Here is a 27988-nt window from a genome sequence, read left to right as displayed (position 1 = left end):
TGAAGGAACAAAGGTACAATGCCATAGTGGTCTTGCTGCAGGTTAAGTGTCTCCCTCAAATCCCAGTCTCCACTGGATATCAATCTGCTGTGGTTCTCTCTTGTTCCTCCCTCAGGGTATGGAGGCTGCAGCATGAACACTCACCACTAGCAGCTTGGTCTCTATGGGGTTAGCACAGCAGTTGTCACTGGCGTGGAATCAGATGAATTTAAAGTGCTGTGGGCCTCAGGCACCTAGCACATGCTTTTGCTGGCCAGAAGAAATAATGAAACCTGCTGGCCAGGATGTATTTTACTAATATCGTTTTAACAAATTTACGGATTGTCACCTCATGGAGGTTTTCACAAGCCTCTTGTATTAACTTGTCAAGCTACCCATTTCAATCCAAGAATCTGGATTATATTAAGAATTTTACATGGGACCCACAGATAATATCTGAACGTTTCAGAAATTCTAATGTAGCCGTTCATTGCAAATGTGCTGTAATACCTCTTCAAGGTCACATGTTATGTAACTGCTGCTTTGGGGACCTTGCTCTAATGGACTTAAGTTTGTTGGAAGATGTTTCAGAGGTATATCATAGTAGAAGGACAGGCACAGGTGCTGTTTTGGGTGTTCCCGTCTTTGTTCCTACATTCCCCTAACTCCATTACAGGCTAAAGGCAACCAGAACAATGATAATTATTAACTGGTCTTGTTAAAATCTTGTCCACTCTACACAAGTAGGAAAACTACGAACATAAGAATTTAATACAGAAGCCTACAGAAGAGTTTACTAAAGGTTTGGTACCTGTAACGTCCACCTAAGTTACATTCACATATAAAGGTAATAAACAAAGTCAAGATCCAGCAAGCAGATACTCTCTGTTTCACTACCTTGAAACTGTCTTGTGACAAACTTCAAAATCTTGAGCAATATTTCTGATGCTGTCACAAGAACCACTGAGTCCTGTTCTTCTTTGTTTGAAGACCAACTCCAGAGATCTATCTAAAACCTAGAAAACAACTCTAAGGAAACAAAGGTATATGGAATAGGTCCTCATGCTATTCCCGAAGGGCAGGTGAGCAGTTTCTAAGGTAGCTGATGCATGAAGTTTAGGATCAGTTAACTGCATTCATTAGCAGCACTCCTTGCCAGCCATGGCTATGTTCTTCAGACCAGAGAAAGCCAAGTGCAGATGGACTTGCATACATGTGTGGAGTGAGGTACACAGTTCATGTTATAGGTGCAGTGGACATGTATATCTACTGTTCCAGAAGTTCCGTTACTTGACCCATGCAGAATATTTTTAAACTTTATTTTTTGGCTGATAAGTATTTCAATTTTGTTTTTTTGCTGAGAGAACCTCTTTTTTTTTTTAATTTTATTTTTCAGCAGGAAGGCAAATCATCTTTGAATACTGCCAAATATAACAAACATCTACAGATGGGTTGGTCTGCAGCTGGAGGCTTTAACTTTGTAGTATTTATTTGAAATATCAAAGCCAGCAGAGCAAGGCTAAAACATAGTGGGCACAATTCACAGTGTTTTGGCTCTTGAGCAAATAGCAGTTGAACTTAGAGGTTGGCTTTTTTTTTTTTCCTGCTGAAATGGAATTTATGCAGATGTGCTTTGCACTAAATTCATTAACAATTACATCCTGGTGTGGTTTTCACATTTTTGTAAGGGATCTGCATAAGCACTAATTAGATCTAAAACAATGTTACTGTGCAAATTACAGTGCTGATTGTTCAAGTCGCCTTACATTCTGCATCTGCTTTGCGACGATGATAACATAGGTGCACACAGTACAAATGCCAGCTTTTCAAATTTAGTAGGACAATTTATTTAAAAGATAGCATTGAACGGATAATGCTGCCGTTTACATTTCTCTGTGCTGCTTTTAGGTAATATTGTAAAGTAAAATAAATAGTAATGCTAATAAGTTGCATAAACTAATTGCCATTTCATTAGACAAGACTGATCTTCTCTGCGGCACATCCACATCTCATTTGGCAACAAGTACAAACTGGGTAGGCTAAATGAAAGCAGAGCTTTGCAAAGACTGCATTCTCACTTGAATGGGGGAAGGAGGGGAGTGAACATCTCAAATCTATTGCTTCAAACCATGGAAATGAAATCATTGACTCACTTATTCTCTGGTTCGAGATAGCGTGTTACAGCGGAAGGTCGCTGGGAATGTAATCTATTTTTAAAGACAAATGGTAGTACTTCAATATCTTGGTCCTCTCTCCATCTACAGTGCCTCCAAATGTAGTAAGACAGCAACAAACTTTAAAACCACTTTAAATACAAAGTTTTAAATTCAGCCATTGTGCTGCTCCCATTACAGCTTTCTTCCAGAAAAGGGAAACCTGGTTTGGGGGAAACAAAACGTTGCCCATCACAGCTACTATAGCAGGAAGGATCTTTCTTTTCACCTGGCTTCCTAGAGCTGTGATGAAAAAATAGGGTAAATGGAGAACATGAGGTTTTGCTTTTCCTGATGAATATTGGAGGAATGTCCTCAGTCTAAGAGAACCACCTGCAGGCACTGAGATGGGAGTTCCAGCTGCCTCTCCCTCTGAGAGCCATGGACTATAAGCACCACATTTGCTAAACCATTACCATTTTCCTACTTCCCTATCTGATATGTATTCCAGCTCTTGCATCCACTCTGGCTCTTCTTGAACAAAACAAGTTAATTTTCATTATTTTAGATTCGTGCACATCATATTAGGAATGACAAGCAGAAAAGGACTCTGCCTGGGAGATCATAAGAGTCTATAAAAAGTGAGTGGTGTAACAAGGGTGAATAGGAATGGATTGCTTATTGTCTCTTCTGATACAAAAGCTACACCCTCAGATAGCAAATTCAACCTACATGAAGGAGGATTCACCACCTTGGCATACAATACGTGGTCAAGCTAAAGAATGGCTTGCCGCAGGAAGCTGAAAGTTTATTTAGGATCAAGAAGCATCTGCACAAATTCATAGAAGAAAAAAATAAGCTTACTGAGGTCTGTTAAGCACAAAAATACCACCTTTGGCTCAGGTCACTGAGCTGCAAACTGTTGGTGGCCTGGGGAATACTGTGGAGGGGTTTTAACTATACACTTCTCTTACTCTTATACTCCTTCCACACATATTTTGGTCATAGTTTGGTTAACAGACTATCTGACTGGATGAACACTTGATCTGACACAGCTTTGCTATTCTCATGTTCTTCATATCCGATGTCAGCTGCTGAACTTCCACTACTGAACTTCAGCTACTGAACTTCAGACATTGACTGCACATAGTGACTTCTATCTCACCTCAACAGAAAAATGCTTTAGATATAAAGGGCAGGTATTATTTTGAACATGCTGTGGAGATCATTCACACTATCCTATTCCAAAACTATTAGGGATGTTAGGGATGTTGCCTAGAAGCTATTATCTGCTATGTTTCCCTTATGGCGATGGAGAGAGAGGAGGTCCTGTCCCAGTCAGACAAAGAAGCCTCAAGGGATTCCTCCTCTCTTCAGTGACTAAAAGGGAGTCTTTACCTGGTTAAAGTTAGTATTCATGAATACTCCTTTGTCTTCTATTCCAAACTGTTCTAAATGCCTAATTCCTCCAGATCTCTGTGAGTAGAGCTATGAACATGACTAGCGTCACTAGATTTAGGATCCATAGTCACTCCCATGGATATCTTCTATGTTTCAAATAAAACATAAAGTCAGAATAATATTAAAAATAAAATCAAATATAGCAGTATATTTAAATGGCAGACAGGTTTTTTTGCTTATTTTATAAAAGTGCAGTAGTATCCTAAAATTAATTAAGCCAGCCTGAGAACATGATGAAAGGGGTCTTTAGCATAAAAGTCTTTGAAGTTTCCAGGAAAGAGTGAGGTATATAACTCTGAATAAGGGGATCCCATAAGATTTCACTGTGCTGAAATTAAAAGTGCATACTCTTACCTCAAGGATTCTATTTCCATCGTCTCCAGGGTATTATTAGCTTTTGCAGCACTTTCAGCTACAGGTTACGCTGCATTGCCCACATAGGCCAAAAGGACAGAGAAAGAGAGAAAGAGCAAGTAACCCATAGGAATATGTAGAACTGAAGGCTGGGGGTGTGCGGACTGTACTCTTTCTCTACCCATGTCTTGAAGGACAATTTTACCGTGCAGTCTCATCTTACCTTAAATACAAAGCAGTTATTATTTCCCTCACTTCGCAATTTATACCAGGTCAATTCTAGCAGAGGTGGGAACAGAATCCTTGTTTCCCACATGGCACATTTTGTCACTTCTTCTAGCTCTTAGGCTCTAGCAGCTGCTTCCCTTTAATCAAGGAGAGACTTGGGAGTCTCGTTCTCCAGTACGTTATTGATGCATTGCCAAATACTTGCGGAATCTATCACTTAAATCTGTATCAGACCCTCTTCAGTAGGGGGCCTACATAAAATCCATTAGTTGCTACCCTAAGTAGCATTTATCTCATAAGGCAACTGAAAATTTGTGGTTCTAATTTGCACGATGACATGCGCTCTTCTTTTCAGTTTCTCTTTTTTAAAACCGTCTGCTTAGATAACAAAATAGAATCCTTAGCATGATTATTTTTGCCCCTAGCTCCATGCAAATCCATGAATGTGGCTTATTCGGAGGAGAACTGAAGCTGTTTGTATTTTTGCCCCTTGTCACATGCTTTGATTGCTGGTGTCACACCCTGGCAAACCTGAGAGGTGAGAAGCAGACTTTCTTCTGCTACAGAGGGCACATTTAAATCAAGAGACTCTTGCTGTTGTTCCTGAATTACTCTATGTAAATCACACTCACTTCTGGAGGATTACCCTAGCCCAGTGAGCCCTGAGATCTAATTATTGTAACAGCATTGGGGTGTTTCCACCAGCTCCCTGGAAAAATCCAGTTATTACCATCAAGCAGTGACAATGTGCACATATTGCAAGGTGGCAGAACTCTTGTGTCATGAATGTAATACAAAAACATTTGTCTCCAGCTCAGACACATTCTGTCAGAGCATCCTCAGCACATCTCTCCCAAGGAGTCAGATCTGACACTTGGAATGGCTGGCTGTCTACTCATCCACCCACTTCTTCTCAGGGTTTTTCTTTGCCTAGCAGGAGTGGGTACAGGGTTCACCGAGAACCCTGAAAGTAGGCTATTAAGTGACCTAGATTATGGCAAGAGGGGTTTCTATTTTTGTGCTGCTTGCCCTATGTGCTTATGTTAGGTGCCTTGTCTCCAGGGCAGGCTATATCCAGCAGGAAATCTGGTAGGGGGAGAGAAGATGTATTATGGAGAGCAAGCTATCTGGAGAGAGAAGATGAGAGTGAATAAAAATAATGGACCCGAGGAATAACTGGAATACAAAAATGCCGTTGAAATCCAATCCTTTCTTATGTTTGTGGTTTAACATGTGTCAGTTGGCACATTAACAGTAGCATATGGGTTGCTCTGATGTGAGTTACTGCATACAGTATGTTATGTTCAGGCCTAAAATGTGTAATTCTTTTGGATTAGTGTTGGCAGATTTCAGAGTGCAGCATACAGTAAATGTTCATAAATTTAATATATTTATAAGCTTTTCAGAGGAGCTCATTGCCGTCTGATCTGAGAACCTCCCAGGCAGCTCTGCAGCACTGGTAACTTGAACCTCCTTTACCGAGGCAGGAGCCTGCTGCAGGGCTGTGAGCAGAGCCTGGGCCATCTCCTGAGTCCTCACCCGTTGACTGTAACTGTGTGATCTCTCTTCTTGAGCTCTCTGCAGAGAAACCCCCGTGCCGCTGAAGAAACACAGGCTTGCCTATGGTAATGTAGCTGTAGTGCTTACTACCACAGTCCTTCTCCAGGTCCGATCGATGAAACAACTTCCTTGAAGCTCATCACACCACTTCAGCAAAGCCCATAATTAATGGAGAAGATGAAGCATTAATAAAAAACACCGTTTTTATTAATGGAGCACATCAACAAACAAGCGCTTCTCATACCAGATATGCCCAGCCCCCACGTGGCAGGACAGCAGGCAGTGCTTCTCCTGGAACAAGGTGGTCAGGTTAGAATGTGCTTCCTGGTCCCCACGACTGAAGACTGGCAGCTGGTAGGCTGGGGTACAACCACTTACTCCTGATCTACCCTGTGGCCAACTAAGTTCTTACAGAAAGACACAGCAATGTTTAAATATCTAATGTTTTTAAAATAAAGAAACAGAGGCAAATTATTTATTTCTTTGAAACAGTTTCCAGAGGAGGCTGTCTGCTCATCTCTTTCTCTCAGCTCCCTGCCGAGGCATAAGAACAACGTTGCTTTCCTTGGGCTGAGGAAGCATTTGTTTGTTACTCTTTCTGCTCGCTTTACCCTGTTTCATTTGCAATCTAGTCTTCCCAGGCAAACATACCTTCCGGACTGCTGATGTGCTTTATGTCTGCTCAGTTATCTCCTCATCCTTTGTTATCTCCTCCTCCTCCTGTGGGTGGGAGCTGCCGGGCAAGGAAGAAGTCGCTCCAGCACATTTCTGGGAGCCCGGATCACACAGCCACCTGGGAATGGGCAGCATGCCTTCCTGCTACTGTTAGCCTTGCTACTGCTCATCACTCTATGGCCTTAGATAATGTCAGCTCCAAGCAGTCACTCAGAGCAGCGTGGTCTGTTTTCAGTGGACACAGAACCCGTTCTCTTTATCTAGTTTTCTCCCTACCTCCAACAGGAGGCTTCACGTGTCCCTCCCTGATGGTCTTACTTTCATCTTTTCGTACTGGATTAGAAAATGCAGCCTGTCCTAGCAGACACAAGGCATGCTGGGCACAGAACTGACACACATGGATGTATGAACCATGCTGGGGTAAGTCCTGTGGGACTCACAGGAGCCTTGCTGGAAAGAGACACCAGGGTGCCCTGCACTGCACCCCATAGCTCTGGGAGACAGAGCCACAATGGCCTCCCAGAGCCTCCACACACCTGCAAGGAAATTCATTCCTCAGCTGGCATTCTGCAAAAAGCTGATGTGCAAGGAAACCTGCTGATCTTCGAATCGTCAGCATTCAGACATGAGCCATGAAAACTTAGAGGAAGACATTGGTCAAAGGCATGAAGAGATGCAGCTGAACCAGGGATGTGCACTCAGCCACACTGCCTAAAAGAAAAGCAGAAATGCTAATAAATGTGGTCTGCATTAGCACTACTTGGGGTGCACTGGAAGTGTTTTCCTTGTTTCTCATAGCTGCATCGCTTCCTTAGTGTTAAATATGAGTCCACAATGTGATATATGAGTGTAACATCACCAGCAGAACATGGCCAGCTAAGTTAGCACTGGCTCCGGAGAAATGCTCAGAGCATAACTGAGCATTTTATTTTTATTATTATTTATCTCATAACATTGATGTTTTGAGATAAAAGAACTTACAAATGCTTACAGTTTTAGAAGGAAACTGTAAAGAGAAAAGTGAAAAATTGATGTGTGTCAATTAAATTTAGGAAATAAACCTGCTAATATTTTTTTAAAAATACATGGAAAAGATAAGAAGGAAAAGGATTTTTGACTCACCAAGATCCAGACTAATGACATGACACAAAAAGAAAGTGGCGTTTTCCCTCAGGAACTGGGAAACCTTGTTATTTTTACTTAAGAAATCACCAAGACCCAATAGAGCAAAATGGACAAAATGGACAGGAATGGGAAGATCTAATGCATGTTTCTAGCTCTATTTTATTTTCTTAACAGAACAAAATCAAGTTATTGTTAATATAACTATTTGACTTACACATTCCATTTCCATTAGCTTTTGGCTTTTCAGAGTTCCCTCTCCCTGTACTGAAATGGCTTGTGCTGAGCCTTCGACAAAACAAATGTATTTACTGGAAAACTTGAGCAAAACCTTTTTTCTTCAGTCAAGAGAATGACTCAAGGATCAGACGACTAAAGGGCATATTCACTGAGGAGGGGTGTACATATTCACAGACACGTGTACACATTCACAAAGCAAAATGAGCATTTCTGTATGGGGATGCAGAAGGTACAGCTTATTACTTATGACACATGGTTTTAGAACATTAGCCTCCAAGAACTTAGATAGGTTTTAAACTGTTTTTCCCTTTCCCTTAAAAGAAGGGAAGAAACTCGGGTCAACTCATGATGAGGTAAGGAAGCAGATGAAGTTTGCAGTGGGTTTTCTCTCCCCTCCTTTTCTCCTGAGTGGCAGAAAAAGGAGCCTCCATATTCCTCTCCCACATGCTGTCCTGAATTTCTCTCCTTTCCTCAACACTTAACTTTTTCTTGGAATGCCTTTACGTGCCAGATGACAGCGAGTTACTGTGCTAATTGCTTTATTCTTCAATAAGGACATTTACTATACCAAACTCCTACAATACTTATGTGTAAATTAGAATTTGGCCTTGGAACAACCCTCTTTCAACAGTTAAAAAGCCTTCTTGAATGGATGGCTTTATAGATAAAGAGATTTTGTCTTGAATAGATCCTTCTCTTTTTATCTTCTTTTTTTTTTCAGCATTAGGAGCTGTTTTTACCCCTGCTACCTGTCACACAAGACTAATAAATCACCAAATTGCTCTCCTTTATGACTAAATATGCATTCTGACCTATTCTACAATACAAAATTATGGATCCCCACATACAAATTCTTTAAATAACTGTTCTTCAAAGATATAAACTGAAGTTTTAGACAAATGTTTATCAACCTGTCAGCTCTGTTGAACAGTGTTGCAGCTGCATGACAATCACGTCAAGCCATGGGGAGTAAAAGAGGAACTTACCACTTATTTCTTTTTGCCCAGTGAAGAAATGATAATTTTAGTTATACTTTGCTCGCTTGCAACAATAAAAACAAAACGAAGCCACAGAAGAAAACTGTCATGTTACACCCCTTCCATCTGGCCTGTGCTACACACCCACATATCCCGTCATTCTACAAATTAATCTTTCACACATTTTTTAACAAAAAAAAAAAAAAAAAAAGTGTTAATGTTATAGAAGAGAAAATAAGGTAAACAGAGAGCTGTGTAAAAATACATTAACATTACAATATGGTGGCAGTTATGGATTTTCTTAATTGAATAGGAGAGTAAATATTCACATCAAATCAATGCCAATGGCATGCAAATTAAAGCTACATTAGGGCAGCCTTGATATAGGCATTACCATTTTTGACACTTCTGTGATTTAAAATAATATGCAGACCTTATTCGTTAATTTTTTCCTCCTTTCTTTCTGTTATTTTTCAGCGGGTAATTTGCCATGACTGATCTGAATCATTCTCCCGTGCACTCATGTCATCCGACCTATCCCTTCCTTGTGCCTGAAGGCCGCCAGGCCTCACCCCGTTAGCTCAGGGTGACACCGCAGCACTGCCGCTCTGCTTCTGGATCTCCCCCCACATCATTCTTCCATCTCTTGTTCAAAATTTGCTTTTTTTTAAAAAAAAAAAAAAAGAAAGGAGGAGCACAAAACTGAGGGCTCCAGCGCTTCACAAAGGGAAAGCCTGGCAGGGGCTCCCAGAAACTGCAGGGCTCCACACACAGGACTGAGTGCAAGGTGTGCAACTCTCCGCCTGGCATAAAACTCAGCTGCTGTGCAGGAAGAGGGGACCAATGGATCTCTACGGGACAGAGATGAAGGAGTGCATAGAATGATGTACAACCTCAGTAGTTTTAATGCAGGTTCTTCCATCTGGGTGACCAGAGGGACATTCAGTGTGTGCTCTGTGAGTGCCACGCATGTGCAGCCTGGGTCCCTATAGGATAGCATTTTCTGTGGAGGCATCTGTTCCCTGGCAATTTTTCAGTCCTTGTCAGTCACTGCAATTCCTGCACGCCGTCTCCTGCTTCTGTGGGAACAGGCCCACAGTCAGAGTGCCCCATGCACAAACAACGCCTGGCTCAGAGCTCACATGGGAGCAACAGGAGGTCACGGCGATGGCAGAAAGCAGTGCAGAAGGGAGGCAAAAATCAAGCCCATATACCCAGCTGATGGCTCAGCCTCCTGCCATACAGACTCAGCAAGTGGCTCCAGTTTCCCCTGTAGTGCATGTACACAGGTAAAGCTCTAAAATCAGACACTCATGGAATCATTAAGGTTGAAAAAGACCACTAAGATCATCTGGTACAACCACCAATCCATGACCACCATACCACTAACCATGTCCCTCAGTGCCACACACACACACACACACAAATCTCCACTTTGTGTGCTGTATGGCTTATGGCTAGCAAGGTGCCAGTACACAAGGTGCAGAGAAACCTGGTAGAAAGAAAAAATGTAATCCTTTGAAACACAAAGTCCCAATAAAAAAAGTCTATACTGGAATTTGTGCACCTCAATCTCATATCAAGCTAATACTCAGCATTCAGATTTTCTTTCTGCTCTTCCATACATACAAGGAAAATCACAGTGGTACGTATAAAGCAGTTGCAGGATTATACAAGATATGTCTTGTGGATATCTTGGAAGTTGCTCATCAGAATCCCCACAAAAGGTGAGCAGGGCTCCTTGTAGCAGCAAAACTGCCACGGCTTAGCAGGCTTTTGTGCAAAAAAAGATCCTGCAGTGCTGAAATGGGTGAGTAGGACAGTGGGGGCTGTGAGGAGCCTTTCTGCTTTGTTCTGGAGAGCCCGATCTCACCCACCAGGACTGGTGTGACTGGGGAGAGGATTCCTGCTCTGGTGAGCACCTGGTACTGGAGCACAGAGATCACTAGAGGCTCTCAAATTTTCTCATAGGTGCTGAATACACTGTTTATATACATAAATGTCTCCAAATAAATTCCCTTTCCTTTATTGCCTGATTTCTTCCAACCTTATTTTGACCTCTAACTCCCACTCTCCATTTCTTTCTCTTTAACTCTTCTTACCTGCATTCCCAGTCTTTTTCTTTTACATTTTTTCTTCCCTACACATACCCGGTTGTTGTCTATTTGTTTAATTTTCCTTCTGACGGGGAAATAAGAGGACTTCAGGGTTACAAAGTCAGGGTGCTGAGTCCTAATAGCAGACTGACGCCCATTTACTGTATCATTTTGTGCAAATTCACCCCATGGTCTGTCCTGGCTTTTTGATCAAAAGAGCTGAGATAATAAATACCAAATGCAAAGACAGTTGGCTGTAGCAGTTAATGTTTGTGCAACACTTCGCATAGCTAAGCATTGTATCTGCTCTTCACCACGAGAAAGGCTTGGAGCTGCTGCCACTGCGACCACGGCAGTCTCTGAATGTGATGATTAATGAGCTCATAGCAGTATTTTGCTGCTGAAGTTAATGCTGCTTCCTGAGGGCAACACGCCTGATGAGAGAGCTTGCAGCAGTCCATACGCTATATTGATTCAAAATGCCACTGTATGTTTTAATTAGCTTTTAACCATTAAAAAGTTGGGCTGGAAATGAAAAAGGCACATATGCTTGTGCCGCAAATGCCTGTACCAAAAAGGTGATCATTAGGCAAAGTTATTGACCTGTATGCTGAATCACCACAGGCAGTCAAAACTCATCTTCCTTGTAGTTAGTATACTTCCATGTTTTCTTTCTTTTTGTTAGCATTATGCTAAATATCCACTTATATCCACTTTCAAGACTTGAGGAATGTATTTTTTTCATCCATGCTATCTTTCAAGAGTTATAATGTTGAGGAATTGAGGAACTGTGGTTTAGAAGCAAAACACACGAGTAGCAAGCTCCATGAAAGCTGGTGAGAAAGCGTTGTGTTGGAACAAAGCCTTGTGATGTCACCTGTCCTTCACACTACCAAACAGCATCTATTAGGTTTTTAGGTGCTCATTATCACAGTACGTAATTATTTCATGATTTGTGTTGTACTTATTGTCCAACATTAGGGTATGAAAGAACTGGTTGAAGCAATCTGATAATCAGCAGCAGGTATTTTTGAGAGTTCATGGAGAGTAAGGTGGATAACTCATCCTCAAAAGAGAGTGAAAGGAGAATTACAGGCCAGTTACCAAACTGGAACAAATAATCAAACATTTTTAAAATGGCTGGAAAACCAGAAGACCAATGACTTGCAATGATTTATCACAAATAAACCAAGTTAAGCAAATTCAGCTCCTCTCTGAGACAGATTAAGAGGCCCTGAGAGAAGATGCCATATCTTGCCTGCAGCCAGGCTGTCTACGCTGTCCTATCTGATGCTCTCTGGACCAAACCAGGGTACATGGGGAAGCTGAAACTGGTTGCAGTAGTGGTTGCAGGGCTGGCTGAAAAGTCACACACAAAGAATCCTTGCAAAAGACTCACTTCCAAACAGAAAGGATAATGAGTCCAGTTGTCCAAGTACCTGCCCTAGGACTGATACAACTCAAACTCTTCATTAACAATACAGATAAACAGATTAAAAGTACAACTTCTAAATTTGCAGATGGCCCCAGCTTGTAATGGGCTGCACAGACAATGGAGGGAAGATTATCTTTCAAAATGGTTCTGGTAGGTTGGAAAATGGACAGAAAAAGCTTGGTGCATGGCAGGTAAGATGAAAGAAAATCTCTCTGCTTTGGTAGGAATAATAAACTGCATAAACGCAAGATTCACAGTCAGGGAATGGCCAAGGAGAATGTGAACTAATTGAACAGAGTGCAGAAGATGAAAATAAAGAAACAAAATGTGAAAAACATGAGCTACATGTCGGACTATTCAATTTAGAGAAAGCAAGACTGAGTGGGTGAGTTCACATGTGAAGGCTCACCTCCAGTGCATGAGGCATTAGTATAAAGAGGAAACAAATTCTTCTGCATAGCCACTCTGGGTAGGACAAAAAGTGACAAGCTTCTTACAACATTTACAACAATACACCAGTGCAATCATATTGCCAAAGAGCATGATCAGGCACTGGAACAGATTGCCTAGATGGACAGTGGAATCTCCCTCACTGGAGATTTCAATAAATAAATAAATATGATAAGGGAGATAAGCACTTGTCAGAAACAACACAGGTAAAGATGATCCTGACAAGTAACCAGGCAGACTGATGAAATAAAGGAACTCCTGAAGTTCATTCTCTCCCTTTTTTTTTGTGACACTGTGACTCATGGGAGGCACGGAATTACTTTGTGCCCCAAGCACACACCAGTGACACAGAAGAGTCAGAGGCCAAGCTGAACGAATCAATGAAAATGGCTCACACTGAGCTGGGCTGTCTCAAACTGGTGATCACTTGAGGTTTGCAACTCATATAATCTATCATCTGTGCCTGCTTTTTCACCAAAAGCAGATATTTTTCAATCATATTGTGAAGAAAATCAGATATTATTGTCATGACTAAAAGCTCTTAAATGCATTCAAGGCATTACAGAGCAGCTAGAAGCAATGTCTATTTAAAATATTTAAAAACAGCAAAAGATCAGATTGAAGAAGGAGAGAAAGATGGTAGAACAGTGACACAGTGCAAGTTAGTTTAAATAAAGAATCTTATCAAATCTACTGACTACTTGTTCACATCTGTCCAAATATAACTTATGCCATATGTCCTACTATATAAGTCAGCTTGGAGGCAGGACACTTCCCTAAGCAGCAATTCACTTCCTGAGTCTGCTCTATCTTGCAGAGAATAGAGAGAAAAAAATGACACATTGCTGAAAAAAATCTGAGAAATAAACAAAATAGCTTTCTAAAAGCCTCTGGGAAATAAAAATCCTTTCTCTAACAGTATGGTTAGCTCAATCTTTTGGGTGTTTTTTGTTGTTGTTTTTTTTTTTTTTCATGTATTAGGAACAGTATTCACAGTGATGCTGTGCTTCCAAAAAGCTGCCTTCAAAGAAACCAGATGCCTCCGTTTTACTTCAGCTTTTCATGGTTTGCCAAAGTGGTAAAGAAGCTCTGGTATGTCACCCAAGCGACCACCCTCTTACCACAGAGCTATAGCTTGCAGCGGCAGCCTCTCTTTTCCTGAGCCAGGTCAGACCCTCAGGCATGGCCAGCCAGACCTCCGGCGTTATCCTTCTCCAAGGGCTTCCATGGCCACCTTGAGAAGCCAGCGAGGGGAGGGAGGCACCACCCTGCTGAGATGCATGGCCTGCTAACCAAATGCTTCCCTTTTTCTCTGTAAGTGCTATGGACTGGAGCTTGCAGTTCGTTGGGTAAGATAAAAATATCCGCATCAGAACCCTGTTTTCAGATACCAGAAGCCTCCTCATGGCTCTAAGAGTTTAATTTTCATTTAAACATCAATAAATACAGGCATAAGGGTTTAAGATGAATTATGCAAGCCCTTTAGCCATAGCCATTACATTCTGCCACAAAAATGAGCTGCTGTTCTCACTTTGTTTTATGGGCTCAGTGTAGCCTGTTGTTATTGTAGCTGCCAAATAAAAACCAGCAAACCATGCAAATGAAAATATAATCTTTTATGCTTTCATAGTCTTAGGATAAAGTGGCATGTGCAGTTTTAGAGAGTTTTTTTTTTTGCAGTCTGTGTTGTTATGCCCCTGTCTTTGGAGAGGGGAGATGTAGCGGCTGCTCGGCAGCTTGGACTGGTAGAGCTGTCCTCCATTGGAGTGAGAGCTGTCTTCCCCTCTGCAACAAGACAGCACACAATGGGTTCCTGGAGGTACAAACAAAGGATGGATTAGAGATCCCTTCATAACACTGGAAAGTCCTCTTCTTGTAAAAACAACAAATTTTCCACCTCTAACTTCTCTCAAGCCTCCCTGTTCCCTGTTGGAGCAAATATCCCATGACTTACTTTGAGCCATGAGTAGAGTCTGTCACCCAGCAAATGTGCCAAGATAGAGAGCCATGTGAAGTAATGACAGAGAACAGCAGCTGAAACCGAGTGGTAAAAGCACATGACTCCATATACTGGGACAAAAAGAGCACCAGCACCTTCCTATGTGGCACTCCTGGTAAGGAGAAAGACAAAAAAAGAAAGAATCAAGCAAGGGATAGGATCCTATTCATGCAATTTTAAAAAGTGAGAACATACAGTGAGCATGAGCTAATGTGCTCTCAAGCTAATTACAGCAGAGCACAACAACTGCATTACAGGCAGAACATCGAGCTGATGAGCACGTGGACTCATACATAACTGTCTGTAACTTCTCTGCACAGAACTGAGGTTCCAAGATTGTCTCCTTCACCTTTACTGTCTTGATTCTTTCTTTTGTCTGTCTAGGTTTATTTTCGTAGTCACACTCACTGGTGGTAACATTTTATACGTATTCTGTGCTTCCTAGTGGGAGCTATGCTGGATTCTGACACCCACACTTGTGCAGAGATTTTTGCATATTTTTTTTTTCTCTTCCACCCGTTTTACACAAGATGGTAACATATGGCCTTGGGTGATTAAATGATTTAGTGAATGAACTGAGCAGAAAGAGCAGGCTGATTGGAAGAAGACAGCTTCTGTTTAGGCATAAATGTCTTTGTAATCTGTAATGATAGGAAAGAAATTACAGAAAAAGCATAAGACAATTTAATTGGGTTTTGGTTAAATATTGTATTTTTCAGGTCTGCTTTAAATATAGGGAAGTAACAGTACAGAAACTATGACTTATTTTGTTTCTGCAGCATGCGCTTGTAGAGGGGCCACCCCTCTAAATGCACACAGATGTGCACGCCCACAGAGAACATAAAGAGAGGAAAAAATAAGCAAATAGTTTTGCAAAACTAAGTTGGAGTTTTCGTAACTTTCAGATGATGCAGTCCTACATGAGTTTCTGTTCAGACATTGCACTAGTAGGCAAGACTTTACACTTCTGACCTTTCCAGTGATTTCTCCGATTACAATGCACAGTCACATCCATGCAATCTCTATAGGAACAGAAAAAGCTTTTACAGAAGGAAGATATCCTCTAAGCAAGTTCACCCAATAAATCCTTTGCCACTTTAGGGGCCCAAGGCATTAAACCCTAGGATTCCTTTTGTGTGCTGTGGCTTCTGTTTCTTGTCCTTTCAAAGAATCATAGAATCACTACGGTTGGAAACGACCATTAAGATCATCTAGTCCAACCAACAACCCATCCCTACCCTGTCCACCAACAATGTCCCTCAGTGCCACATCCATACAGTTCTTGAACATCTCCAGGGACTGTTGACATCTAGGTCTAGCATTTGTGCTTGGGGAAATAACTTCTGAGTTTTTGTGAACAAGACGTGGTGGCAGTGAAGCAGGTCTGTCCTGGGCCACACATATGTTCCATGGTTGGTTAGAGCTCCAGGTGTGAGCAGCCAGATGTTCCTACACTAGAAATCTGAAGCCAATCCATTTGTATCCAAAGCAAGACATCTTTTGAGAGAAAACATTTCTATTCTGGTTCCAGTGATCATATGCATCTTGTTAGTACTCACCAAACAAATTCAACAGAATTTCAGGTCAAGTCTACCCACAGGGCCAATTCTATTCCATGTGATCACATTTTTACACAGAGCCTTGACATTGTTTTGAGACATAACAAAGAAGTCACTGATCTGAGTAATCTTCCCTATACGAAGCAGAAGCTATAGCTGAAAGTTAGATGAATCTATGCTCCCAAAAAGGGAAATCGGACCTGAAGAAAGCACATCAGTGGTGCCTGTCCTCAAATTGCTGGTCACCACCAGTGCTCATTCAGTGCACGGTGCTCCTTCTCCTTTACATTATGGACTTTGAAAGGACAGAGGAGTTTTGGCCCAAATGCTAAGAAAAGCTCTTAGCTGAGGACATCCCAGTAGCTTATCCAGCATAGTTATAGCTCATAACAATTACTGATCCAGGCAGACTCTGGCACAGTAAGATATACATTCAGTCAATGCACGCAAGGGCTGTATTATATTATCTTGGCATTTCCTGACTCTCCAGAGAAAAAACTCAGTTCCATTGTGATATCAGTTGAACCTTGAGTGTGATGACAGATCCAAAAACTATTCAACGTTTATTTTTTTTCTGAAAACCTGACCACCATTAATTAAGATTCAATACAACTCTAAACAAACAAACAAATAAATAAGGTTGAGTTCTAATTGTTTTCCTGGAATACACAACTCTGGAATATTTTCTGCTGGACCTCCAGTCCTGTTAGTCAAAAAACCATGGGAGAATTTTAGTTTATCAAGGAAGCCCCAGTTTCCCATCATCCTATCAATCAAAAGAGCAGCAATGCGTGTGAGTGATTGTATCTGGTCCTATGTTAAGAGCATAAGCACAAAACGTCTGGCTAAGGTTAGCGGTTTTCACTGTTGATTTGTTTTGTCAATGGAGAACAAAATGGGTGGCACGTATGTTAATTAGCACAGCACTGCTCTATAAGAAACACGGAAAATTATATTACAGCAGGTATAAGAAAGAAGCGTTAAGGGCTGAATGTGCAGTTGGTTGCAAGGTACAACTGCACTGCATTAACATTTACATCCATGGCTCTGGACCTTACTATCTTGCCTTTGTCAGCTCACACTCCTCTTCTGGACTAGCCATTAAAAGAGTTTCCAAGACCACGTAGTACTATTCAAGCTACCAAAATAAATGCAGTTGAAAAGAAAAATCAAGGTCTGTAGGCAAAGCAGGCCTCCCCGAGACATATAGCTACACAGCAACAAACAGCACTGAGAGATTCACCACACAAACTGTTTGAAAAAAATACCAGGAAACTTCAACGTGACTATCAGATCAGAGGTGGAAAGGATCCACCAGAGCTGCCGGTGCTCCAGTAGCACCACATTGCAACGTCAGCATTGGTCATGAGCCAAAGGCCTTCAGGCTTGCTTGTAGCCTGGAGGATATAAATGAAAGTCAGCAGGTGCAAAGGTGCAAGAAGTGCAGAATTGCATCATGTCTTTTCAAACTGTGTTTATGCAGTAAATGAGACTCATTTCTTTCCACACTAAATCGAGACTGCTTTTATTTTTTTTGGCTTATGAATGCTCTTAGTTCAATTTTCGTGTGTGTTCTCCATGGTTCCTCAGGATGCTTGAGGTGATTTATAAATGTGTGTAGAGACCAGGTGTATTGCCAGATGTTTATATCCCTTTACAACAGGGCTTCACAATCCCTTCCAATGGAACGCCCGTTCTATATTATTTCTTTCTAATAGAGCATCATCTGGACTGCAGGGTATTTAAGAGTTTTCCCAGTGTAGGATTTTTTCTTAACTCCCTTTTCTATCATCTTATTTCCATATTTAAAATAACACTAAGCCTTTAAACCTCTCTAAGTACTCTTTAAAATTAGAGCTCCTTTTATATAAAAAAAAATAAAATCAGAGAGAAATGTCAGCAGTTCCAGGTTTAAATGAATGAAGACTGACTCACTGCCAAAAAGATTTTTTATCTTGAAGCTTTACCTACATTCACTTTTATTATGTTTCACTTCAACGCATATTTAGAAATAGTAAAAACTGTTTCATTACATAGTTCCATAAGTTGCAATTTCAGATCACTCTCTTAAATATAACTGTGGTAAGAAAAAGCCCGTAGTCCAGAAGGTGGACTGGTCTGAAGAGGCAAAAAGCCCCCGGCTGTATTATCAAGTGACAGAAAGGAAAAGAGAATGCAATCGGATTTAATTAGTAGTCAGCATTGTAAGTACCAGGTATGGGGTGGTAAGATTTTTCTTGGCGTGCCTTAAATCATAGAATGGTAAGTTCATGTATATGAGGAGGTAAGAACAAGCGAACTAGAAGTATGAACAGTCACATCCCATGAAATTTTGTTTTAAAATTATTTTTCAATTTTGGGTGCTGTAAAAGTCTGTAAGACCTGAGAAAGTCCATTTGCTAAATGTCAACGTTAGCCAAAAAATCCTTTCACATGAATTTTTTTACATTCATCACACTCATTCTTCTCAGAGTTTTCTATCGTGAGAATGACTAAACTGCTTCCCTCAAAAGGCTGTGCTTAGATAAGTAAGTGTAGATGAGATAAGGTCTTAGCAGCAGACCCCGAACAGTTGGTGGTACCGCTCACACGAGGAAGGATGAGGCGGGATGCAGTTTACAGATCTAGGACAGCACAGTGAATGCAATCATGTCAGGCACATTCACTGGCAGTTCAAATATATATAACTGCATATGTTATTGGTATGTTTTACATTTAAAAAACTTCAGAACTATTTTCAACGGTATTTCTTGATACAATACTTACAAGAATTTGTTTTTGCAATTTAAAGAGAAAGAAGCTTTGTGGTCATAGGAAAGATGCGTAAGGAATGGCAGGCAGCGGGGAACGGAGCACTGATCTGTCCCAGATGATGTGATTATTAGCACCGGGAGACCATCGGGGAAACATGAGGAGTCAGCATCTTACTGCTGTGTCTCGAACACAAGGACAAAACATCACTGAGCTCAAAGTATGATTTAATATGGAACATGTTATCAAAAGAAAAAAACAGCACAGAGCTCTCTATCTTATACATGGAATTGCACCACCACCCAAGACGAACTGAAACACCCTGAGATTAATAACTTTAAACACCCACACTAGAGGTCTGCACTAGAGGTTAGTTTCCCAAAATACACAGAGAGAAGCATCTTCTTTTGTACTGGTAGGTTTGTTGTTTTTTTTATAGGTAATACTTGAAGCATATGGACGTGTGGATGCTGGCTGCTGTGTGATATACATAGTAGTGCTGTCAAATGAATTAGGCACAGCTAGAATTCAGTGTGCTTCTTTACAGTAGTTTCATATTGCTGAAGGAGACTACGTACATGCCTTCCGTTTTTGTATCCACTCCATCAATTTTGGACATTAATATATAACCCTCTTTTCTTTTAGCTCTGTCTCTGCTGGTGATTTCTTCAAAAACACCATCTCCTCAGATGGATCTTTTCCTGAGGAAGGCCTTTGCTGTTGGAATCTTGCCTCCACTGCCCTCTCCTACCCCAGCCGCTGCCCTCCAGCCCTCACACAGCACGGTGAGCTCTGAGGAACTACTATCTATCTGGACTTAGGGTGCATGCCAAACCGCCAGCACAGCCTCAATGAAGGCAACGCTGCCTTGAGGGGAGGCACTGAGGTTACACGCAGACACAGAGCAGTCCAGTTGCCAGCGACCTTTTAATGAGGTGAGTGAGTTTCCAGGGTAATTCTATGCTGGAAGTGAGCGAGTGCACAACCACCACACTCTACAAAATGAATAGCTTTTGGATGAGTCCAGGAGCCACCTCTCAAGAGCCCTGCTCAGCGGCCCATGCCAGGCTGGCGTCGACGGTGCGAAGGCAGGCAAAAGGGGCAGCCCTCGGGGACGCAGAGGGCACGCGGCCAGCTGCCGCCTTCACCCCCGGAGCCGCCATTTTGAAGCGCACGCCTCCAGCCCAGCACAGGTGTCCCGGCCAGAGGCACGGAGCGGGACAAGCCCGAGGCGAACGGCCTCACGGATGGCATCGCGGGACAGGCTCGGCTCGGCTTGGCTCGCCCCAGTTCGCCCTGGGCACGAGGCGCCCACCCGCACCGCCCCTTTCCCTCTCGCCCGACAACCGGCACGAGGCCGCGACCCGCGCACGCCCTCCGGCGCGCGCCGCGCCCCCTCGGCGGCCCCGCCCCCTCGGCGCCGGCCTCACGCGCGGCCCCGCCCCCCTCGCCCGGCCCGGCGGGGCCCCGCCCCCTTCCGCCTCGGCTCCCCGCCGGGTCACGCCCCCTCGCCTCGCCGCGCGCTTCGATTGGCGGAGCCCCCGGCCTTCCCGGGCCGCCCTCCTCCACTCAGCGCCCGGCGCCGCCCGTCACTCAGCGGCGGGGCGCCGCGCCGGTTGGCGGCGGCGGCGGCGCGGGCGGGCCGCGCTGTCAGTCAGGGAGCGGAGTCCGAAGTGGGGAGCGGGGCGGGAGGAGGGGAACATCTGTCTGCCGCAGCCGGGCCCGGCTGTGCCGCCGCCGCCGCGCGCCCGAACTGCGTGCGCCCGGCCCCCGCCCGCCCCGCCCGGCCCCCGCCCCTCCCCCGCGGCCGGCCCCGGGCTCCGCGCCGCCTCCGGCCGTCGGTGCCATGGGGAGCCGCTGAGCGCGGGGCCCGCTGAGCGCCGCCGGCTGCCCCGCTCGCTCCTCAGCTGACGGCAGGGGGGGGGCTCGGGCGGGGGCGGCGGCCCGCGGGCGGGGGCGCGGCGCGGCGCGGAGCGGAGCGGCCCACGGGAGGCGGCGGCGGCGGCGGCGCGGGGACTTCGGGCCGCCGCGAGTGTGAGTCCCGCGCTCGTCCCCGCGCGGCGCCGGGGGCCGGGGCGGGCGGGGCCCGGGGGCGGCGGGGCCGGCGGCGCTGCCGGTCACTTTCCTTTTGTTGCCGCGGCGGCCCGGGGGCGGCTTTCCTGCGCGCCGGGCGGCCGCTTCCTGCCCGCGGGGCCGCCGGCGGGTCGGGCCCCGCGCGGCGGGGGGGCGGCGGCGCTCGCGGCCAAAAGTTGCCGCCGCCCGGCGGGGATGCGGGGCCGGGCCCGCGGGGTCGCGCCCGCGGCCCCGGGAAGTTGCGGGGAGGGCCGGGGCCGGCGGCTCGGGGCGCGTCCCGGGCGGGGAGGCGGCGGCGCGGGCGCGGCCCGGGGCGGGGAGCGCGGAGCGGCGGTTCCGCGGAGCCGGGCGGCGCGGGGTTGGCGAGCCGGGGCTCGGCGCGCTGTCGGCGGGCGGAGCAGCCCTCCAAGTTGAGGCAGAAGTGTCGATGTGCCGCGAGCGCGGCGGAGCCCCATATGTTGAGGATTTTCTTTCTTTTTTTTTTTTTTCTTCCCCCCTGTTCGAAAGTTTGGGGAAAAAAAAAAAAAAAAAGAGAGACTTTGAAGTATTTTGTTTATACTAACAGAAGAGAAAAGTTCTCCTAAGAAAAAGCTGGTGGCAGGAGTGTAGAGGAGTAGCATATGGCATTAAAAGGAGCACAGCTGGAGGTAGCATTTCCATCTGAACATGATGTCAGAGCAGCTGACAGCCTGCCATCCCTCAGCCTTTTATTCTAACACACAGACAGGGAGTTAGTGTGTGCAGATCTGTGTGTGGAGAAGGTATCTCATTCCTCTCTAACATCATCTCCACTTTGCATCTGTCTCTCCCAGTCTGCTTTTTTTCCACCGATCTAACAGACCTGGAGCCAGCGAGACTCAGAGGAAAGGACTTAATCAGGTTTATGTGTACTAAAGGTAGGAGTAGCAGTAGATTAGATACAGCATCTTTCTGTTTTGGTGTGTTGTTTATTGAATTTCAGGAAAAATCACATTACTTTTCTAACCAAGTTTGGAGGTAATATATGAAATTGAGTATTAAGCAGATAAGTGGACTTGGTCAAAAAGGCTGGGGCTGCAGTTTGAGAGTATCGGTTTGATGCACATGGATAGAATTAACTTTAATGCGTATCGTGAGAAGAAAATTTCTGGTTTTAGGATGTGACGAGAGCAACTTCGTTCTCAATTTCTGAGACCAAAACCGAAATGCATTCGGAGGCGAGCTAACGGGAGTTCTGCTTTATGCTTTTGTGCTGCATCTTTAGGATGACTTGCTGGGGATTTTTGGTGAAATAGACACGAGCGTGCTTTTAAAAAGAACCGTTCTGGCTGAACCGTGTTTGTTGTGAAGGCTCTCACTGCGCTTGGTGGTTAAATAGCCAGCAGCCCGGAACTGTGGGAGCATACAGCTGGAGTGCTTCTGAAAGATAGAAATCACTTGTGTGTTTAGAAACTTTTGTACCTGGGAGAATAGCCTGACTGGTTTCCTCCTTTCTTTCTCGCCTGTAGCATTTGCAATCTTTTATTCCGGCATAACAATAATTATTTGAAGGAGTTTTTGTATTTGCGACTAATTTAGAACTTGTAGATTTGAGCTGCCTGAATTGGCCAGACAGCTGTAATCGCACTCCTCTATTCTTAATCTCTTTATCTGGGCAGCAGCTGCCATATGGCCACAGTCAGCTGGATCAGATGTTTATAAGCTTCCTTCTTCGTCCCTCTCTGTCCTTTCAGCCTCCTAATTTGATCACAGCTACCTTGTGAGCTGCCCTCCAATCTTTATTTTTAGCCCTCTTAAGGATTAGGATTGATGTTGGCTGTGGGGCACTTAAAGTGATTGTATTGTAAATCTTCGTGCTTTACTCTAGCGGTGGTATTTTACAGAATATAGCCAGGGTTGTGCTGTAAGTTTCAGCACATCTCGCTTTGCCGGGGATGGGCATTTTTCAGCAATATCTGCCAGCCCAGAGAGCCACGGTGTGTTTGGATGGTTTGGAAGAGTGTTGCCAGCAGTCACAGAAGAATAGGTTGAGACAGGGTTTTAGGAGATTTTACTTTCTGTTTGAATTCTGACTTTTCTACTTCTTTGAAGTTTGGTTTGTTGGTTTTTTTGTTGGATTTTTTTTTTTTTTTTTTTTTTTGCATCATCAGAGAGGGTGAATAGAAAAAGACTTGGGTAAGCACAGCACTCAGGATACTCCTTTTAAATGTGCACACACGCTCATGTTGAATGGCTTTTTTTTTTTTTTTTTAAAGTTTGGTACTGCAAACTCAGTGTGGTGTGGGAGGGGAGGGAAATTTCTGTCCTTCTGCACAGGGGAAGCAGTGCTCAATGGCATTTTAACTGATAGTTTTCTTTTCCTTTTGCAAATTCTGCACCTTAGCAAAAAAGCATTTTATTTTCTCTTGTACAGTGTGGAGAAGGTTCCAAACCTGAAACAGTACCTACCAGGAAGAGAATGCAGTGCAGGCCAGGTTTCTAAAAAAACTTGATTTTTCTATCAATAAAAATTCTTTACCCCTGTCAGTTCATACTCTTTATGAATGCTGGACCTTCAGGTTTGGGCAGTTAACATTTCTTCATACACAAAACTCTCCTATTACAGTTTAGCTTTAGAAAGAACGTTCATCACCTGATTTTTTTAATTTCTTTTTCCTTCTGTGATCTCTCAAACTTAGCGTTTAAAAAAAAAAAAAGATTTTTTTTAAATTTTTTTTATTTTAGTCAGTCCTGCTGGGGACACAATCTGGAGGAAGTTCCTCGAGAAAGGAAAGAAAATAACTGTTGAACAGATTTTATGAACAGAGGTGGTACTTTAAAAAAAAAAAAAAGTATACAAATAGTAGCTAAGCGCTTATTAGAATGGCTTATTTCGGAGTGAGGGGAAAGCAGAACTTCAGTGATTGATTGGGGAAAGAGAGGCCATTGTACGTCCGCGTTAAATAATCCTCGCGTAGTGGCGGTGTCAGAATTCTGGCAGTAGGAACGCTGGGCTTTCAGAGTGGAATAACTTGGGTTCCTAAGTTCTGTTGTTCTGAGCCGCGTGTAATTTTGAAAAATCTTATTACTTTCTAGGTTATGAAGACAGCATGGAGTTTCCTGACCACAGTAGACATTTGCTACAGTGTCTGAGTGAGCAGAGACATCAGGGTTTTCTTTGTGATTGCACTGTTCTGGTAGGAGATGCCCAGTTCCGAGCGCACAGAGCTGTACTGGCTTCATGCAGCATGTATTTCCACCTCTTTTACAAGGACCAGCTGGACAAAAGAGACATTGTTCATCTGAACAGCGACATTGTTACAGCCCCAGCTTTCGCTCTCCTGCTTGAATTCATGTATGAAGGAAAACTCCAGTTCAAAGACTTGCCCATTGAAGACGTGCTAGCAGCTGCCAGTTATCTCCACATGTATGACATTGTCAAAGTCTGCAAAAAGAAGCTGAAAGAGAAAGCAACCACGGAGGCAGACAGTACTAAAAAGGAGGAAGACGCCTCAAGTTGCTCAGACAAAGTGGAAAGCCTCTCCGATGGCAGCAGCCACATGCCAGGAGACTTGCCCAGCGATGAAGACGAAGGAGAAGATGAAAAATTGAACATCCTGCCTAGCAAAAGAGACTTGGCGGCCGAGCCTGGGAACATGTGGATGAGATTGCCCTCAGACTCAGCAGGCATTCCCCAGACTGGCGGAGAGGCAGAGACACACGCAACAGCAGCTGGAAAAACAGTAGCCAGCCCCTGCAGTTCAACAGAGTCTTTGTCCCAGAGGTCTGTCACCTCCGTGAGGGATTCAGCAGATGTTGACTGCGTGCTGGACCTGTCTGTCAAGTCCAGCCTTTCAGGAGTTGAAAATTTGAACAGTTCTTATTTCTCTTCGCAGGACATGCTTAGAAGCAGCCTGGTTCAGGTGAAGGTGGAGAAAGAGGCTTCCTGTGATGAGAGTGATGTTGGCACTAATGACTATGATATGGAACATAGCACTGTGAAAGAAAGTGTGAGCACTAATAACAGGGTACCGTACGAGCCGGCCCATCTGGCTCCGATGAGGGAAGATTCGGTCTTGAGGGAGCTAGATAGAGAGGACAAGGCAAGTGATGACGAAATGATAACTCCAGAGAACGAGCGAGTCCAGGTGGAAGGAAACATGGACAGCAGCTTGCTCCCTTACGTGTCAAACATACTCAGCCCCGCTGGCCAAATTTTTATGTGTCCTCTGTGCAACAAAGTCTTTCCTAGTCCCCACATTCTGCAGATCCATTTAAGCACGCACTTTCGAGAGCAGGACGGGATCCGCAGCAAGCCTGCTACCGATGTCAATGTCCCCACCTGCTCGCTGTGTGGTAAGACTTTTTCTTGCATGTACACCTTGAAACGTCATGAGAGGACTCATTCAGGTGAAAAGCCCTACACTTGCACCCAGTGTGGGAAGAGCTTCCAGTACTCCCACAACCTGAGCCGCCACGCAGTGGTTCACACGCGGGAGAAGCCACACGCTTGTAAGTGGTGTGAGCGCAGGTTCACGCAGTCCGGAGACCTTTACAGACACATTCGGAAGTTTCACTGTGAGTTGGTGAACTCATTGTCTGTCAAAAGCGAAGCACTGAGCTTACCTACTGTCAGAGACTGGACCTTAGAAGATAGCTCACAAGAACTTTGGAAATAAAATTTTTATATATATAAATAATATATATATAAATCTATATAGTTGTGGTACAGTCTAAAAGCAATCTTGTTTCCTTGAACTGAAAGTTTGGCTATTAGCTTGTTTTTGCACTTTAAGGCAGCATGAATATTTCACTAATTTAGCACTCTGATAAAACGGAACTTTAGAGGTAACGTGGTGAAGTAATAAGCATCGGAGCGTATTTTTTCCCCTTTTTTTGGACTAGAAGCCAGCGGATACTTTAATTTTAAAGAATCTCCAATTTGAAAATGTTGACATGGCTTTGTTCTCCCCAAAACGCTGCGTTATTTTCAGCTCTAGATAATTTTCCTTTCGAAATCTGAATGTAGAAATCCTTTCCCGATTTTATCAGTTCCTTTACATTTTTTTTCTAATTGCATGAATTCTTTCTAGCTGTTGGAAACCTGAATGCTTTTAGACCCAAATGGAAAATTTCTGAAATGCTGGATTATCTATTTTTAAACAAGTGGTTGACTTAAAACTTATTATGGCAACTTCTGGATTTCTGACAGTTCCCACTGGAAAAAAAAATATAATAATAATAAAAAAAACAACAAGAAAAAAAAAAAACCACAAAACAAAAACCCTGAGAGTACACTGGGATCACTGGGACTCTGTCTTATATGAAGGTTTGCTTGGGATGAAAAAGGATATTGCAGCTTCAGCAGTGATGAACTGTGTGTTTAAAAAATGTGAATTACTGTTATTGTATACTGTAATTGATTACATGGGCCGGGGGGAGGTATCAAAGAACTTGGCAGGTTGTGTTGATGCTCTTAGTTGAGTCTTGAAAAGTAAATATTAACGCTACAGAAATGCATGAGTTTCAGTATATTTTTGTCTTTGTTTGCATTGTATAACTTTAATGAGTGAGTTTAAAATTATTTAATTTCCTTAGGAAAAAAGCACCGTTGAAAATGCCGGTGTTATGAAGAACGTAAATGCACTGTTTTTATTTTATATAATTTAAATTTTCCTTCCCACTGTCTTTCAGTTGAGAAAAACTTAAGCTACGAGTTGACAATTTAGCTACGTAACAAGGAAAATATGAATGTTTACAAACAGGCTTAAAGATTTGCATGTGCAGTGTGCATTCATTAAAAGAAAACCTTCTAATTGCACAAACCCCACGCCAGCTCCAACTTTAGGTGCATACATTTACCCAGATGAGCATTTTTAGGATTCCTGCTGTACACATCCACAATAGGTCATTCTTTTTCCCCCCTTGAAAAGGGTCTGTGGACTGAAAAAGCCCCGGGCTGAAAGGACTGGAAAGCCCTGATTGACGGGGGAGGGGGGGGGCCGGGGGAGGGTAGAGGGCTCTGTGTATCCAAGCAGCAGAGACTGCAGCCTGACGTGTGGTTTTAATGACCAACACGCAGGTCAAAAGCATTTTGCACAGTGTTTGTTTTCCTGTCTTGCACTTACAAATAAGGTCTATGGGAGTAGCATGGAAAACGTTTGCTGTTTTTCCTTTTTTTTTCTGCTTTTGTTTAAAATTTGATCGCCTTAACTACTGTAAACATAGCCTATTTTTGTGCTTAAGATACTGAATGGAAAACTCCATTGTGTATTGCTGGACTGTTTTGGAAATATTTGGTCAAATGTGTGTTAATTTGGCTGTAATGGCATTTAAAACAAAACAAAAAAAAGCTGTGAAAATGGCCTTGGAGCGTTATCTTTAGTTACTTGAATAGTTTCTAGGTTTAAAAATACATTCTTTTATTAATTTAGAGAAGACAATCAGTGTCTGAGAAAAAAAATGGACTTTCTCTTGGATTTTTTTGTGGTCCTTGTGAGTGATTGCTTTTTTCCTTTTATTAGTTTCACATTCTTCTTTTGTTCTAAAACTTAGACTGACATCTAGCTTTGACAATCATAGTATGTTTTATTTTCCTGAGGGGGGAATAACTTATAATGCTGTTTAGTTTTGTACTATTGGTGTGTTGGTGAATTTTTAAACTGTGTGCTAACTGCAATAAATTATATGAACTGAGAAATCAATTCCCTTGTCTTTTTTTTTTTCCTTTTTTTTTTTTTTTTTTTAATCCCCTCTTTTAAATGATAGTTACGGAGTATTTTTTATAATGTGTAACTTTATTACTTTTGCACAGACTTCTGTTGCTAACTGTACGGAATATGTTTTCAGTATGCTTTTTGAGCACTTTGATGCTAACGTCCGTTATTTACATCTCTCTTAACATTTCGACAAATTAAA

At 43.3% G+C, this 27988-nt stretch overlaps 1 protein-coding gene across 2 annotated transcripts; it reads left to right on the top strand.

The window, feature by feature from the left end:
* The first annotated feature begins 20995 nt into the window (after positions 1 to 20995).
* On the top strand, positions 20996 to 27770 carry ZBTB18 (zinc finger and BTB domain containing 18). 2 transcript variants are annotated; one of them, XM_090135341.1, is made up of 3 exons: positions 21015 to 21073; positions 21925 to 22008; positions 24167 to 27770. In XM_090135341.1, exons 2-3 carry the CDS (start codon positions 21996 to 21998, stop codon positions 25747 to 25749), a joined length of 1596 nt encoding a protein of 531 aa, XP_089991467.1. In that variant the 5' UTR covers positions 21015 to 21073; positions 21925 to 21995; the 3' UTR covers positions 25750 to 27770. The 2 variants fall into 2 exon arrangements, with proteins under 2 accessions (XP_089991468.1, XP_089991467.1); XM_090135342.1 differs by lacking the exon at positions 21925 to 22008 and having other exon boundaries at positions 20996 to 21073.
* Positions 27771 to 27988: the final 218 nt, after the last annotated feature.

The sequence above is a fragment of the Phasianus colchicus genome, chromosome 2, assembly GCF_987193195.1.
Source record: "Phasianus colchicus chromosome 2, bPhaCol1.hap1.1, whole genome shotgun sequence".
Classification (NCBI taxonomy): Eukaryota; Metazoa; Chordata; class Aves; order Galliformes; family Phasianidae; genus Phasianus; species Phasianus colchicus.
Note: the sequence above shows the minus strand (reverse complement) of the source record. Positions and strands in the feature narration are given on the sequence as shown.